The sequence below is a fragment of the Geospiza fortis genome, unplaced genomic scaffold (genome assembly GCF_000277835.1).
Source record: "Geospiza fortis unplaced genomic scaffold, GeoFor_1.0 scaffold271, whole genome shotgun sequence".
NCBI lineage: Eukaryota > Metazoa > Chordata > Aves > Passeriformes > Thraupidae > Geospiza > Geospiza fortis.
The window spans coordinates 345,685-362,548 of record NW_005054405.1 but is presented as its reverse complement, the minus strand read 5'-3'; the positions used below and the strand labels follow the sequence as shown (position 1 = coordinate 362,548).

At 45.9% G+C, this 16,864-nt stretch overlaps 1 protein-coding gene across 1 annotated transcript; it reads left to right on the top strand.

Moving 5' to 3' along the window:
- Positions 1-291: 291 nt before the first annotated feature.
- SNX5 (sorting nexin 5) lies at positions 292-12,998 on the top strand. Its single transcript, XM_031061253.1, has 11 exons — positions 292-377; positions 7,212-7,316; positions 7,797-7,907; positions 8,442-8,563; positions 8,883-9,006; positions 9,619-9,714; positions 10,578-10,683; positions 10,763-10,838; positions 11,677-11,716; positions 11,822-12,148; positions 12,981-12,998. Exons 1-10 carry the CDS (start codon positions 345-347, stop codon positions 12,065-12,067), a joined length of 1,059 nt encoding a protein of 352 aa, XP_030917113.1. The 5' UTR covers positions 292-344; the 3' UTR covers positions 12,068-12,148; positions 12,981-12,998.
- The last annotated feature ends 3,866 nt before the right edge of the window (positions 12,999-16,864 follow it).

Below are 16,864 nucleotides of genomic sequence, written 5' to 3'. Positions count from 1 at the left end.
CATGGGACTTGTAGTTCTCCCGCCCTACCAGCGCCCAGCCCTTTCCCCTTCGCTGGAGCGCCCCGAAAAGTGGTGAGAGGGGCGTGCCTGCTCCATCTCGCGTTCATTTGGTATTTTTTGAAAGGCTGTAAGGGAAAACAACCCAAATCTTTAAATGCAAGCCGAAAAATAAAGCCTTGCGATGCCGTCTTGGATGAATGCAAGCAGCGCCCTGCCCTCACCAAAGATGGCGAATGCCCCTCAGGGGGTGTGGCGGCGGCGGCTCCGCCCGGGTTATATGAGAAGGAGGTGGCGGGGAGGAGCAGAAAGAGAAAGGTGCAGGGTGGCTGTCTACGCCCGGAGATATGGCTCTGCTCCGTGGGGACTCGCAGGACAAGGTGAGGGTGGCGGCCCGAGGCCGGCTGGGGCGGCGGGGAGGGCGCAGCCGAGCTGGCCCCACGGTGTGTGAGGGAGCTCCCTGCTCCCTCTGCCCCCGGCAGCGCTGGGACAGTGATAGGGCTTTGGCTTTTGCTCCGTTTAGGACTTTTAAAACGAAGATAAGTCGCCTTAGCCCTCGTGCCTTTGGCCGAGGTCCCCTGAGGGTAGGGGGTCAGAGGGGCCGGGGTGAGCGAGGGGAGCAGCCCGGAGGGGAGGGGTGCCGGGGAAAGGTGAGCGGGCGGGAGGATTAAAGCCGCAGCGGGAAGGAGGAAGAGGAGGGAAGGGCAGGGCGGTGCGGGCTGCACCCTGTGCCGAGGCGGAGCAGGTGATACCCGCGGCCCTGGGGCTGCGGAGCCGGGCCTGGCAGGTGATGGATGCAGGAGCAGGACCCGGCCCTGGGCACTGCGGGCCAAATGCTGCAGGGGGTTAAACTTGCTGTTCCTCGGTGGCCAGCTGCTCTGCTGGGTCTGTGACCGGCCTTCCTGGCTGTGCCCCGCGGTAATTGGGCTGGCAGCTGTCACCTCACCTGCGCTGCCCCTTTGCCTTGGCTGTCACATCAGCAGCTCGCTTGGCTTCCCTTTCTCTGGAGAAGCGTTGAAGCTGTAAGTGCCAAGGAACTTCGTGTCTTCCCTTTAAAGCAGCACAGGGGATTTCCTAGTGTTAAGACTCTCAGCTTCTCAGAGGAAATGCAAGTGAAATGCTGAAGCACGAACTTTGTGAATTAATGTTTATGTAGTGTAGACAGTGACCGGAATTCTCTCTTCTACTGGACGAGCTCCTTGAGTTAACCTACCTAAACTCCCTGGTTTAATAACTACCCTCAACACACCTTGAGAAGAAGGCAAGGCAGCCCTGTGAGTGTCAGCAAGTTGCCTATTTGCCTTTCATATGGTCACATCTGCATGTGGTTTTGCATTGTGACTAAGCTTCACTGGCAGGAAGATGACTTTGCTTTAAGCTGTTAGGTGTGCTGAAAGTCTCTCCAGTCTGTGTTTTCTCCAGCTTTTTGGAGCATGTATATTAGCTAACTTGGGGGGGGCTAGAAATACACCAGCCTTTATTGACTTCTGGCTAATTTCCTTTCTTCTGCTTCTTTCCCGTATGAATCTTGTTTTGAAACAATCCTGAGTCAGTAAGGCAAGAGTTTGTAGAAGAAGCATTTTCTGGTAGCTTGCTTTGAGCTGTGAGCTGGCCTGTGCTTTCTTTTCTGCTGCTTTGTACTAAAGTGTCTGCCCTTGGAGAATACTTGAGGGGAAGGTCAAATATCAACTCTCTTGCAACATTTGGTAACTTCTGAGCGTTTATGTGCCTTTCTAACTCAGGCAGGAGTATTGGGGGGAGGGGAAAATGTTCTCGTGGTGGGGGCTGGAGTAGCTTTAAACTCTGATGCTCAATGGACAAAGATTAGCTTGTTTTAGGTTGTAGGGCTGCCTCGGGAGTCCAGCAGCACGGGGGAGGACAGAAATGCTCCTATCTTGTCTGCTCTTGTTTAGGCAGAGAAACAGCAACATGGAACTGGTGTGTGACCAGGAGATAAAACTCATGCCTGTAAAGGAAACTTCATTAGGAATTAACTTAAATAGGAGCCACTGTTAAGTGTAAACTAAAAACTGACCCTGAGGTGGCAAAGCAGGAGAGGATCAGGATATGTAGGAAGAGGAAGGGAAGGTAGGATAAAAGTGATTGAAAGTGCAGTGGAAAATAAGGTGTAATCTGTCATGGGGGAGGGAAAGGCACTTCAGAATTTGAAGTGAGTGGTGGGACTTCTGAGCTAAGCTTGAGTAAATACCTTGGTATTTCCTAATGTCAGTGGCTTCGTGGTGTTTAAAGGCTTCAGTCTGCAGCTGAAATGTTCTGGATCAAAATGCTGAGAGCATGTATTGTAGCACCTCTTTCACAAAGCAATCCGTGGAAGACAAAATGTTGTGTCATGGCCTGGGATTTGCTGTTATCACTCACAAGCGGTGGCTCTGCTGGACAAATTCTGCTGCACATTCTGGAAGGAATGAGACCATACTGGATCTTGGGCTTAGCAAAAAACCCTGCTTCTGCATGCTGCTGGGCCTGAAATCAGCAGGGAGGTGAGCTGCTACAAGGTGCCAGCTCCTGGACAGGGATGATGCCCTCTCAAGGACACTCAGCCTCCACAAAGCCAGCCCAGTTTGGGCTAGCAGGAGGTAAAGCCAGCACGGTGAGGCTGCCCTGCTCCTGACATCCCTGCCACCAGCTCTAGCCTCACTGTAGGAGGTCAGCAAAGCATTCCTGGGGAATGCTGACTGTGCCTTGGGGTTTGCTGCTGTTGCACGATTCCCATTTGAGCTGGGCCAGGAGTGCTCAGCCCCAGGCTGTGCTCTGCAGGCACGCGGGGGGCTTGCCCTGCATGGCCAAAGCTGTGCCCTCCAGCTGAGGAAGCCATGGCTTGGGTGGAGGTGTCCTGCGTGCTGCTGGTGGAACAGGGTGAGCCAGCAAGGGCATCCTTGGGTGTTTATAGAGCCCTTCCCTCTGTCAGGAGGCAGTTCCTGCAGAGAGTGATGCAGAGATCCCTCTAGCAGCAGAGGGACACTTTATTGCGCAGCCCGAGGCAACAGGTGCTCTGGGCCTTCTGCTTCCTTGGCAAGCACTGCACTTGCTGAGGAATGCCATTTCTGTGTGACTACACTGAGCTGTTGTTCCCTCTTTATCGGTGTTTTAACCAAAATAATTAAACTTTTGCATCAGTGGAGCTCTTCAGTTTGAAGTCACGAATTTGGGGAAGCATTTTCCGTAGCATAAGTAAGCAGTGCTTCGCTTTTCGTGGTTGTGTGTAACCAGACCAATTCAGGACTGTTCAGCTCAGTGTCACAGTGGTGACAGCAAACTGCCACAAAGGCTGCAAAATCCAAGCTTCACACGTGCTCTGTAGTGCTGCATGCTTGCAGTGCACTTTCAGATGTCCTTTTAGAATCCTGATTAAAAGGAAACTTAAACTGCTTGTGCTGAATATGACTAAAAAGTAGTTCCAGCAGCTAATGCTGCTGATAGCTGCTGGCCAGATCCTCTGGTGGCTAATTCCTGGGTGTCAAAACAAGGCCCTCTGGAACTGAGGGCTCTGTATAAACTGCCTGAAAACACCATGATCTTTTAGTGCTCTCTGGAGAGCACCTAAACAGCTTTAATTAGAAAGCCTGCTCTGTAAGAAGTAATGGGTTTTAGGTAGTGCCAGATGTAATTACTTCTGAAGCCTTGTTTGTGGGCTGTTGCTTGAATGACAGCAGGGAGGTGATCAGTAAGGGGAGAAGGTTTTGAAAAGGTAGCTGACAATGAGCAGAAAACTCTGACATGTGAGCCCTTGTGGAAGGGCTCCTTGCTCCTTCCAAGGGCCTGGCTGTGTGGAAAACCCCTGGATTAATCTGTCTTTGAGAACAAATACACATTTCACTAGCAGTCAGAAGTTGTACACAGTTGCTTGCACTGGCAGATTCTTTTGTTAGAATGCAGAAGTGACACCGAGTCATCCGGAGCTGATGCTAAAACTGCAAAGGGTGGAACTGTAAAAGCAGCAGCTCAGGCCTCTCACCAGAACTAAGAGACTTCGGTGCCTGAGGGCATTTCCTCCCTCTGGGTGTCTGCAAGCATCAAGATGTGTTTGCACATCAGAAATGTCATGTCTGTCAGGCAGAAGTCTGGGTAGCTGATGGTCGTCACTGCCTTGTATTTAAGTGAACCAACTTTTTTTTTTCCCTTAGCCTCTCTAACAAATAGAAAAAAAAGCAGATGTTCTAAAATTCTACCTGGATTGGGCACAGTAATGATCTCTGCTGTTTCCTGGGCTTCTAGATCAGGTGTTTATCATGGTGTCCTAATCAGTACCATAATATCTATTTATAGTCTCTTGGTTCTGAAACCTAGAAATGTTAACTAGTATGATGTCTATGTTATTGTCAAGGGCTCTGCTTTGTTCTGATTTACCAGTTGGACAGGTAAACTGTACTGAACAGGGAGTAGTTTTGCTTGAATCCTCAAAAAACCCTAGGAATCCTGAAACAAGTCTCTGACGAGTCCCGAGTTTAGACGTGGGAGGTGCCAGAGAAGCTGTAACAGTTTCTGGAGTCACTGCAAACCAGAAGCTGCTTCTGGGGAAGGGAAATGAGAGTTGAAAGTGAGAGTACTGTGCTGGCTCTGGGTGAGTGTTTCAGTTTGCAGCCCAACCCAGCTGTTTCCATTCTGTGTGTCCTCTGTACCTATTTGGGCATCTGCTACCAGTGAGGAATAATCCCTTCCCAGCTGCTGAGCTTGGATTATATCCCTTGAGGGTGTGGAGTGACAGACTGGTTTCTGGTAACTGAATGGGGAACCTTCAGTTCTCTTGCCCCACTGCTTGGAGTCTGGGCAGGAAGCAGTGATGTCCTAGCAGAGAAATGCTTCTGGATATGAAGGAGCTGCCAGAGAGTGAAGGTGGAGGTGTGACCTGGGAAAGTCTTGGGTTGGATGCCTGCTGTGGTAAAAGGACAAGCCTGGGGCCTGGAGGTGGATGGTTAATTCCTTTGCTCTGCACAGCCTTCATGTGCCCATGAGGAGGTTGGTCTCCACTCCTGCTTGTGGGATGAGTGCAGGAGAGATGGTGGCACAAAAGGTTCTGTGTGCAGAGCAGGTGTGGGTCAGGGGTTGGTGTGAGACATCTGCCATGGGTACTCCCTGAGTTAGTGCTTTACAGAGCTGTGCTGACAGGAGTGGGGCTTCCTGCTTCCCCCATTCAGGGCACAAGTGCTACTCCAGCACTTTTTGTCAGGAAACAAAGCACTCTCTCCTCCTGAAGTCAGACAGTGTGAATGTTCCCTTTGTAGTCTGAGCCATGATTCTGTAATCCTAAAGGTCTCTGGCCTGGAGTTCGGAGCCCACAGTGACCTTCACAGGACTAGAGCAGACTGGGGTCTTACAAGCCTTGGTTTCATATAGCTCCAGATCCCATTTGCAGTTTGTGCAGGGTGCCAGGACGTGCTTGTGACATGTTAACTGCTTTAATCTGACCAAGCAGGACCACCTAATGTTTGTGCTTGTTTGTCCCCTGTGTAGGCAACTACTAGGCATGGAGGGGCCTAGACAGCATCTAATCACAGGTTACTTTCTCCACAAGAAAGGAAGCAAGCAAGCTCACAAATTCAGGACTGTCTGATTTGTGTAATCCTTTCCTTAGTTTAGCTGAGAGGAAATGGTTTCCTTTGGCTTATCATACTTTCCAGACTCAGCAGTTCATATTGTTAGCACTGCTGATCCTGTTTGGGCAGCAAATACAAGTAAGCAGGATGTAAAACACTGGGGTCTGCATCTTGCTGCTTTGGCTGGTGGTGTTATCTGGCTGGGAAGTGGAAAACACCAACAAACTTGCCTTTCCTTTGGCAGCACTGAGCTGTGCTCCCAGTGAAACTGGTGCCTGACTGGTGGCCTTCTACCTGTCCTTCCTGCAGTGCCTGGGAGGGGAGAGCAGCTTCTGCCCAAGCCTGTGTCAGTGACCTCTGAACCATGCATCTCTGTCTGGCCTGTGTCTTCCTAGCAAGGACCAGAATTGCCTGCCTGTATGGGAACATAATAGTCTGTCCTAAGTGGTGACTGCAGGGAAGTGATTACTGTTGGAGTCCCTGTAGAGTTTGGAGTCCCACCATGTCCTGTGGGACGTGAACAGTGCCTGGGACTGCTGGGAACTGTGCTCCAGGGCATGCTCTGCAAGTGTGCTCGCTGCCAAGGCAATGCCCAGGATGGGCTAAAAGTTGTCTGTCCTTCCCATCTTCTGGGAATGTGCTTAATGTGCTTGCATGCAAGGTCATTCCATGGCTGTAAGGCTTAAAAAGTTTCATCTATTACTTGTCTCCTTTTAATTCTAGCTAACAGTGAGGATGCAGCAGACAGAAGTGTTTTTAGCATGGCTGGAGGGTGCAGTGGCTGGGGTATCCCTCACTTATTCACAGCAGTCCGATCATAGGGGAGAGCAGTGGCAGGGGCAAATGCTCCCTGTCCTGGCAGCTGTGTCCTCTGCAGGCAGCCAGAGACATTTGTCACATACCAGATCTGGGCTGCAGATGGCCAGCCTAGGGGGAGACAGCTTCCAGAGCCTTTTGGAAGCAAACTTCACCTTATAACAGGCAGCCTATCAACAGTTCTTAGGCAGCTTTGCAGAGGCTTGAGGCAGCATTTAGCCATCTGTGATATGATAGGATTGCTCAGATCCTGGCACCATTTGCGTGCTGAAGCTTAGTGTACAGTGCAGAGGTAGGAGCAGGCTCCTGGCTGGTGTGGTCTGTGCTGCAGGGTGCTGAGGTAGCAGTCCTGGTGCAGTTCTCTAGCCTGCTTTTCTGAGAAGGCCTTCAGAATTATCTCCAGAGGGTAACTTCAGCATTCCTCCTGGCTCTGATAGTTGCTCTTCAGCAAACTTCCTGTGTTGTGACCTTGATCTCTGGTGGTTTCTCCCTTATGCAGAAAACAGCAATGATTTGTCAGGCTGCAGCAAGGGAGGGCCTCTTAGAAGAGAGTCTTCACGTATAAGCTGGAGGATCTTCTACTGAGAAAGCTATTCCACTGCTCTTTAAAAGTTTGAGTAGTCTTGAAATGATATTCTGGGTCTAGGCTGCTGGAATGAATGAAGAAATAAGCCCCCAAAGGAATGCTGGCTGGGTTTATGGCTCTTGGAAGCACTGGGAAAGGAATTCTGGTCATAAGTGTGTACCTGAAGGCAGGTGTGTAGTGCAGTGTGGTTCTTGTTCACAGCTTCATTAAACCTACCTGATGCTTGATCAAGGATTGTTCTGTGAATTCTCTTGCAGCTGAGGTCTGTATCTGTAGACCTGAATGTTGATCCTTCTCTCCAAATTGATATCCCTGATGCCCTCAGTGAAAAGGACAGAGTGAAGTTCACTGTGCACACTAAGGTAAGGTCATGGGCAAAAAGAGGTGGTTGTGCAAGTAACAGATGTATTTGCAGTACACATGCCTGCAAAGATGGGCTTGGCAATGAAGAAAATCTAATTAGATGGAGATTTTCACCTTAAAGGTGGCCTGAGGATGTGTATATATGCAGAAACTTCAGATTTTCTAGGATCTGAACTCTCTAAACAGAGGCAAGTAGCTGATGGCTTTGCTAAGGAATCCTAGCTAGACACCAGAAGGATGGGGGTAGGAAGGGAGCTCCTGTGAAATGTCACAAAACAAACTGCATTAATGCTGTTCTACAACAGTACTTTTTTTTTCTAACAGTCTCCTTAGTGGTGCTGTTGAAGAAGTGCCAGCTCAGCTAAAAGGGAGTGGGCAAGGCTCTTAGTAAGCAGAATAGCTTCCTTTGGAAATGGACAGAACTGTTTCTAAAAGCACTGATTTACAAAACAGTAGGGCTTCTATATATTCTCTTCCAGACTACACTGCCAGCTTTTCAAAGCCCTGAGTTTTCAGTTACAAGGCAGCACGAAGACTTTGTGTGGTTACATGATACGCTCACTGAAACTGAGGAGTATGCAGGACTCATTGTAAGTACTTCCTAAAGAATGTGATCCTAAGTGAAAAACTGTAGCAATCTAAAGTGCCTACTAATAAAGGCATGAAGTGTGTTTTACCAGTGTTACTGGTGTTCTGTGACCTGGGTGTTCCCTATGCTTCCTGTTGCCTTAATTCCTAAACAGCTTGAGTGGTATGGCATTTGTGCTAACTTTGCATATAGCTTGGAGCAGCAAAAGATGCTGTGGGAGTCCTTGATTCCGTGGTGGTATTAATATCTGCCTGAAGGTGGCACACTGAAATAATCTATTAAATGTGGGCTTTCCTTCTATCATGATTCTTTAGGAGAAGGCTGGCAATGGGGTGGATTACAGAAGCTGTTGCTCTGGGTTGGTTTCCCTCCTGGGGAGGGATAAGACAAACCAGGAACCTACAATTCCTGGATCATGCAGTCTTTACCACATTTTCCTATGACCAGGCAAAAGAACCTCCTTCTAGAGAAGGCTAGAAGTAATCTTGGAAAACTTTATTTGCTAATATCCATGACTAACCAATTCCCTGCCTAGATACCTCCAGCACCTTCAAAGCCTGACTTTGATGGTCCCAGAGAGAAGATGCAGAAGCTGGGGGAAGGAGAGGTGTCCATGACAAAAGAAGAGTTTGCCAAAATGAAGCAAGAGCTGGAAGCGTAAGTAAAATGAGTCTACTGCCAAAAGCTGCATTTAGAGAAGCCTCCTGGGAGAGCAACTTATTTGGTGATAACTGATCTTGAGTGTCTCTGTTTTGAAGAGTGTCTTGAAAATCCTGTAGCTGGGGAGTGGCCCAGCTTTTCCAGCTTTCAAGCTGGAAAACTTCCTAGGTAAAGAGACTGAAAGTAGCTTTGCTATCACAAGCTGGCTGTTTCAGAAGTCTGCAGTTGAATATTTTCATGGGCTAAAGTTAAAGCAATTCTTTGTGTACTGAAGAGGGTAGTACAAAGAGGATCTCAGTCTGTTGTTTCCTTGCAGTGAATACCTCGCTGTCTTCAAGAAGACTGTCTCATCACATGAGATCTTCCTGCAGCGGATTGCTTCTCATCCTGTGCTCAGCAAGGATCGCAATTTCCATGTTTTCCTGGAGTATGACCAGGACGTGAGACTTTTTTTCCTTGTTTTCCTTTCCAAGTGAGGCAGACCGTTAGGAGTGCTGTTGTTTTTGCTGGGCACAGTCAGAATGTTCTGTGGATCTTATGTGCAGCATCAGCAAGTAGATATTGCAAGTATTTCTGTGAGATGGCTGAAGGGTGAAAGCCTGACCTTTACACCTTTCTCTGTTGTAAATCCCACCATGTTTCTAAATCCTCGTCAAGCTGGTTAGGAAGCCACCTTTGCATGTCTTTACCTTGGGAACATGTATGGCTCAGGTGTACCTGTGCTGTGTTGCATGGTGTTAAAGTGGAGGTGTATTAAAGTCACTTCTGCATATGTTTCCTCACACCTAATTATGAGTGATAGATGCTGAGCCAAGATATGCAAGGAGAAACAGAGCTGTTTATGGGAATTGGAAAAATCCATTGAACTACTTGTAGCCAAGCCACCTGTTGCATGTTACATTTTTATATAGGTAAAATGGAGGGGTTGGAAATCAACCTGTTCTGACATATGCTAAGTGTAAAGGATGTTACTAACATTTCAAGTATCAAAACAGTCACTTTTTTCCCTCCCCGGGTATAACTTTAAAGCTGCTTTGGCCTCTCTATTACAGCTGAGTGTGCGGAGGAAAAACACTAAAGAGATGTTTGGTGGCTTTTTAAAAAGTGTAGTAAAGAGTGCTGATGAAGTCCTCTTCTCTGGAGTCAAGGTAAGGTTGTTGCTTTGTCTCTTACCCTAATTTTGATTGTTTCTTGCTTCCTGCTCCAGGGAAGTTACTGCTGTCTGCTTCAGGCTTGCTGTGCATGAGGCTCAGCTACTGACATACCTGCCTTGCTACTGCTCTCCCAGTTGAGGGGAGTAGCCTGTATTAATTCTGATTTCTATAGAAATAAGAGATTGTAGCTTTAGGCTGTTCAATTTTAGTGTATAATTCAAGTTTCTGGATGCAGAAGACCTGCCTTAATACCTGATACTGGAGAGGAAGGAATTATACCTTCAGGAAATATTCTTGTGGCTTTTGTCTATTTTGGAGCTCTGAACAGACATAATTTATGGGTTTCTGCTTATACTAGGCAAGATCAAATACCAAAGACTCCTGTAACTGGTCTTGCTCCAGCTTTTGTGTTGTGTTGCCATAGCAGCACTTCCCAAAAAGCTTGTTGTCCTATGTGCAGTGTCATGAAACATTCCAATATGTATCATGTTTGGTGTGGATGAGAAACAAGCTTGTGAACTGGTTAGTCCTTAGCTACAGTGTTGCAGCAGGTCTAGGAAATAAAATTCCTGCAGTTGGGAGTCCTGAGGGCTGTCTCATAACTTACTGCTGCTTCAGACAGCCTGCATCAGTATTTGAGTGCCAACTTCATCTTCACTGCATAGTGAGGAAGAAGTTTGCCATGTGGTTTGGCATGTCAAACTCTTGGCTCACATGTTGTCTTGAACAGTTTTTCCATAGGGATTAATGGGCCTCAAGCTCAGGCCCAGGCTATGGTTGTTTCTTTGGCCCTTCCTAAAACAGGGAAGAGCTTGTGTTCTGCAGTTCCTGACTTAACAGGTCATATTCTTTTTCAGGAAGTAGAAGATTTTTTTGAGCAAGAGAAGACTTTTCTTGTGAACTACTACAACAGAATCAAGGATGCATGTGCAAAAGCAGATAAGATGACAAGATCTCATAAAAGTGAATCTTTTCAAAGCCCTTTCGAGAGATCATGCAGTTTTGATGATTTCAGCCTGAAAACCTTGTCTTGTTCTTGCAGATGTTGCAGATGACTATATTTATACTTCAGCTTGTTTGAACAGCCTGGCATTAGAAGAGCCTACAGTTATCAAAAAGTAAGCGATTCCAACTGTTTATAAACATATCCTGAGTCTGGGAAAACCAAATTGCTTCTGTAAAATTCAGAGGATTGGGTCATAGGTGGTTTGAGGTTCTTAAATTGCATGCAAGTGGCATCAAAACTTTCCTTCTTCTGGCACCCCTGCTGTGGCAGACCTAATGTCATCAATTGCACCTAACTCTGAACTAGTTGATCACTTGCCAGTTGTGGCCTAGAGGTTACTTGTGCTGGTCATCAAAATCCTTCTAAACAGAAATCTCCTGGATTCTCTTCAGGTCACAAACTGCTGGAGACCCCTGAAGAAAGGGTTTGTGTGTGTGTTCTAATTTGCTGTTGAGTATAACTGCACTGGGTCAGCTTGCACTAGGTCTGTACTATCTTCTGGACCTTTGCACTTCCAGAATAGTAGGGGATTTTTTAAGGGGAACTCAGTTGCCTTTTTTGAGGTGACTTCTCCCACCTTTTGACTTTGCTATCAATTTACCAAGACCTTGTTAAAACAGAGTGTAAAGCTGAATCAACAAGTCAGCTCATCCCTCTTGGATAGCAGCAGGGAAATTCTCCGTAAGACCTTTATGCTCTGGAGATCAGCATTGCTACATTAAATGGTGTTGAGCTGCTCAGCTGTACTGTTCTGGTAGGCTGGAATCCAGCACATTGAACCTTTTCCCCAGGTCTTTGCCTAAATGAGTTCTTTTCAAGCCCTTGTTTGGGTCTGTATACAGGAGTAAACTCCTGCTTTCAGCTTTCTGGTTTCCTGCCAATTGATCCTGGCATTTATCAGACTAAGAAGTATTCAAACTTATTTATGTTTTTTTTTTTCCCCTCACTAGGTACTTGTTGAAAGTTGCAGAGCTCTTTGAGAAACTCAGGGTAAGAAGTTTTGCTGGGGCAGGTGTGAGGGAGAAGAATCTCTGACTCTGCATGTGGCTGTTCTGTTACACACCAACTAACTGATTTTTTTTCCCCTTTCTGCAGAAGGTAGAGAGTAGAGTTTCATCTGATGAAGACTTAAAGCTCTCTGAACTGTTGAGATACTACATGCTCAATATAGAAGCTGCTAAGGTGAGAAGAGTTTTCTTTTTGAAGCTTAGTTTTGTTATGGGCAACACAACTCACTCATGGTATTCTTTGTGCTTTAAGAAGACAGGAAAGTGGACCCTTGTTTTGCCTAAGAAACCTGAGACTCTTAAACCACAGCAGAATATAGAAGCTATATATTAGCTAGCTGGAGCCCAGCCACTTACAGAAGACTTGGACCAATTTTTCTTTGGCATATAAAGTGGAAGAACTCTTTAAATTGCTGTAAGTTAGAGCAAACTGAATTTAAGTCTGCAGCAGTTTCTTTCCTGTTCCCTGCCTGAGTAGTCACAGACTTGCCAATAAAATCAATGATGACTAATTAGTAGTTGGGATTGATTTCAGGATTTTTACAGTACCTTAGCAAAAATACATGGTAACTTGTGAAGGATCTTGGAGTTTGAGCTTCCAAGAGGGCTTTGGTAGATTGATATGACAGCAAAAGCCTTGCTGGCAACTTTTTCTAATAAAAACTTGACTTGACAGGGGGATGACTATGCTGCAAAAAGGTATCTAGGTACAACCTACTGGGCCTTTTCATCTTGTGTCTTACCTGTAATGTCAGGTACCCCAGAACACCCACTACAGCCTCCCTCAGTGGGGTGTACTGTTATTTAGACATCACTACTGTCCTCCTGCATTAGGAAGGGATTGGCTCACTGACCTCTATACTTATCCTGTCTAGGTTAGTGCAGTGCTTCAGTCAAGCTGTCAGATCTCCAACAAATTAAATGGCTGCTGGAAGTGGACTGAGGGAATTCAGAAAGTGCTTTTTGCTCTTAGTGGAGACATCCACCTTACAGCAGGAGAAACTACTTTAAGGGAAGAAATGATGCCTATAATAGCCCTTAGACTTCCTTCACTAAGGCATAACTGGCTGTCCTGAAACTGTAGTGCTGCACTGTGAAAGGCTGTCAAGAGCAGGCTCTAATAGCTTGTTTGAAAAAGCAGAATCTGGTGCTGAAAGAAGTGAAACCTCCTGCTGCTAAGGTGGTTGTAACCTCAGTTTGGGAAGTAGTCCTGCTAAGGCTCTGGTGTGCTATTTCTGTCTCTTCAGGATCTTCTGTACAGGCGAACCCGGGCTCTTGTTGACTATGAGAACTCGAACAAAGCTCTAGACAAAGCCAGACTAAAGAGCAAGGACGTCAGGCTGGCTGAGGCACATCAACAGGATTGCTGTCAGAAGTTTGAAAAGATTTCAGAATCTGCTAAACAAGGTAAAACAGGCTTTGCTGAATTTATGCTTAAAGGAGAGCTTAACGCAGTCGAGGTCTCCATCTGACGTTCAGCTAATGAAGGCTCCTGAACAAACAGTCTGGACATCCCAAGGACAATAGAGATAGATGCTGTAAAACTAATGCAGCTAAACATTTTTAAAGCAATTTTCTGTAGCAGAGCAGTGTCAGTACTATACTGACCTTATTTATAAGCCCCGAGTATTTGTTTTTGGATTGAACTCAGCCTCCATGTGGCCTGAGTCCTCGTCAGTTTGACTTTCAAAAGAGCACAGTGCTCAAAAAATTTGATGCCTGAAAGTAGGACACACTGTGAATTGGGTTCCTGAGTTTAATCATACCATATTCAGATATTGAATTGCTAATTTGACTGTCCTGAATGGACAGGTAATTGTTGTCAAGCGTTTCCTGGGACAGTTTGCCAAGCTGACCTGTGAGGAACCCACAATCCTGCAAGAGAGACTGAGTAAAAAAAGCAGCCAGGAATGCAGTGTCTGTTCAAATTAAACTAATGAAGCCTAAGGAGGTGGAATGCTAGAAAGGGAAGAGGATGCTCCATGCTTGGTGTGTGTTGTGAATGAAAAACTCACACTGTTCCAATGCTACCACTGAGTTACTGTGGCCCTGGGCAAGTCACTTGAATTTTTGGGCAGTGGGGTCTCTTCCCCGTGCAAACAACACAACATTTACACCTATCACAGCAATTAGAGAAGTGATGTTTGAAGAGCTGTGAAATTCTTGAGTATCTAAGATCTGACTTTGGCTTTTTTGCTAATAAGGTCTGTTAACTTTAGTGTAGAGAACAAAGCAGTAACTGTGCATCCTCAGCTTCCTTTGAAGAAGGAAAGTCTAATGTCCCACTCCCTGAGAGTACTGGACTTTAGCACAGGCACATCAGTGCTGAACTGGAATGTGACACAAAGCCTTGATGACACTGCTCAGTTTGGCCCACTTTAAAAGCTTCCTGTTGACTCTTGCCCCTCTCCTTAGCACAAACTGATTAATGGTTGCAGGCCTGCAGGAAGAGGCAGATTGCAGAATGTGTGATCTGGTTTTGGTTCTTTACTGCTTGAATGCTTGTCTTTGCACAAAATCCTGTCACAGACCCGCTATTTGGGAAGCTACTTCATTGTGAAAGGCAGGATTGGAATTATCAGTCATCCTCATCTGAAACTAATTCTCTTCCTTTGCAGAACAATGTGTCTCTCCTGCAGAGCTGTATTGACTTGTTCAAGAACTGAGGAGTCCTACTCTGAAAATGTGACAAAAGCATCAATTGCACTCAATAGCCAGGGGGAACTTATTGGCTTGACTTCATTAGCTTAAAATAATAATGTCACTGAGATTGTTTCACTAATACTTAGGTATGTTGATAGTGATACATTGACTTTATTGGTATAAATGGGAGCTGAATTGTGTATGAATTGTCTGGATGTAGCTAACATCCTGTTGGCTGATAACTCAAAATGAGTCAAATGTAAGAAATTAATTTGCTGTTGACTGACTTCATCTAGCAGAAAAAGTTTACTGAGAACTCCTTTTTTGCAGGATCATAATCTGTCTCTTCATGGCCCTGATGTATTTAAAACTTGCCAAGTGAGAGTGACTTAAGGGTAATAATTTTGTAAAGTGAATATCTTAGCATTCCACTTCCCAGACAGATTTCTACTACAATATATTTTGAATTTCTATAACTACATTCACTATTTGTACACTTGGGCAACACAGCAAATAAAGATGTTTGACACAACAAGCTGTTGTATGGCAAGAATTTGTGTGGGATGTAAAGTGACAAAGAGGCTTCAGACACAGAACTACCACGAATTACTCATCACCTGGAGCTCTTCAGAGCACTAGAAAGAAATATTTGACTCAAGAGGATTGTTCTTGGAATGGCTGTTGAAATGAAATGTGTGGACTTCAAGTGACATTGCTGTTTGAGTGGCTGGCTGCAACTTTTACTTCCCCAGTGCTGCATGTACAGCATTGTAAAGTAATTTTATACCTCTTACTAGCAGCAAGAGGCTGTTTAAATCTTCAGGGCTTCTGTAAGGTATAAAGCTCTTGAAACAGCTGGGCTCACAGTGCCACAGCTGAGGTGGCTCAGCCCACAAGCCCCAGGGCCATCCCTGGACAGTTTATTATCAGTTGGCATCCATGGATATAGGTCAGTGAGCCAAAAGGCATCTTTTGGGTGAGATGAGTGTTTCAGCCTTGCTTAATTTCATGTGACTAAACTCCTAATCATGCTCAAAGTGGGCTCTGTGGCTGTGCTCTGGGCAGACTGCCTGAAGCAGCTCCAACCAGAGAAGCTCTGAGAATGGGCAGCTCTGTGGCAGTTTCTAAGGGTTTACTTTCCTGTGAGCTACTGCTTTTTCTTCTTGATACTCAATGAAAACTGAGCAGCTTGTGCCAGCCACACCATCCTGCAGCAGAGTAGCTGAAGAATGTGTGAGCTCCTTTTTCCTCTGTTTGGCAGGAATAGTTTCAACCTGGGGTTGTTGGCCATAAGCACATTGTGCCTATGTGGCCTCTGTATAGCTGATGGGTGACAGTGATGCTTCCTATGTCAGATAAGCTCCTAGCACTTGTCCTGGGGCCATCAGTGGTCCCAAACTGGATGGTTCATGCTGGCAAAGCTTTGGTTTTTCCTAAAAAAACCTACTGCTTATCCTAAACTATTTCAACCTGGCTCAAAGGCTCTTCTCATTTTCTCCAGAGAAAGGGTGCAGTTGTTTTTGCCACACTTTATGTCCCAACCCCAGAAGTGGCCCAGACTATGGTGGGTTTCATGTAGTGTTGGAAGCTAAGTGAGAAACCCTTTTTCTCTTTCAAATACCCTTTTGGAGCTTTTCCACAAGATGTTTGTTCTTGTATTGGCACTCTAAATTCTTGACATACCTTAATCCAAGTCAAGATATTAATGTGAACAGATTAAAAGTATGTTAAACACTTCAATTGGCTGTAATTATGGCTTTATACTGATGTTGCAGTTAATTTACAATAACTGCAAGAAAGCTGCACAGCAGTCTCTGCCACTGCCACTGTTGCTCTGGATGAAGCTGCTGCGTGTCAGCTGCTGCCAGCAGAGTGCATTGCAGTCAGCTTCAGCGCCGTGACTTGGAAAATAAGCCCCAGCACAGCACACACCTCTGGAGGCCAGTGGGTGGCAGGCTGCCACAGCCACTGCTTACCTGCTCCCACCTTTCCCCTCAGGCTGAGTTGAGATGAAGTCCTGAAAAGGCACCTGCATCCCCCAGTTTCTCACCTGGTAGCTGGACAGATGTTGATACATAAGAGAAATTAGGTGTGTATGTAGGCAGCCTGCTCATAAAGAAGGACAGAAATATTCCTTTTAGGCATGTAATATCACTGGACCTGCCTTTTCTTGTAGCAGAGCCTTGAATAAAGCCTTAGCAGAATGAAGGTCAGTGTGGACAAATCAGTGTGATAAGGCAGGTTATCATCAATATGAAAATAAGTTTTTTAGAAATATTGCCGAAACTTAATTTAAAAGGCTGTTGGGGTGGATGAGAGCAGAGTCTCACAGATGTGCCAAACAAGGATTGACTAATGTATATTTACTGATCCCATCTGTAAAGCAGGTTAACTTTAACTTTGCAAGCTTGTTCCTCTAGTTTATGAGTTAAAAATTGGCTTTTGAGAACAGGCACAGGCCTTATCACTATGATGGTAACTGCTGTGG

Coding starts and splice junctions, on each gene's coding strand:
- SNX5 (XM_031061253.1), top strand. CDS start 345: ATGGCTCTGCTCCGTGGGGACTCGCAGGACAAG. Junction 9,007..9,618: donor TCCTGGAGTATGACCAGGAC/GTGAGACTTTTT, acceptor TCTCTATTACAG/CTGAGTGTGCGGAGGAAAAA. Junction 9,715..10,577: donor TCCTCTTCTCTGGAGTCAAG/GTAAGGTTGTTG, acceptor ATTCTTTTTCAG/GAAGTAGAAGATTTTTTTGA.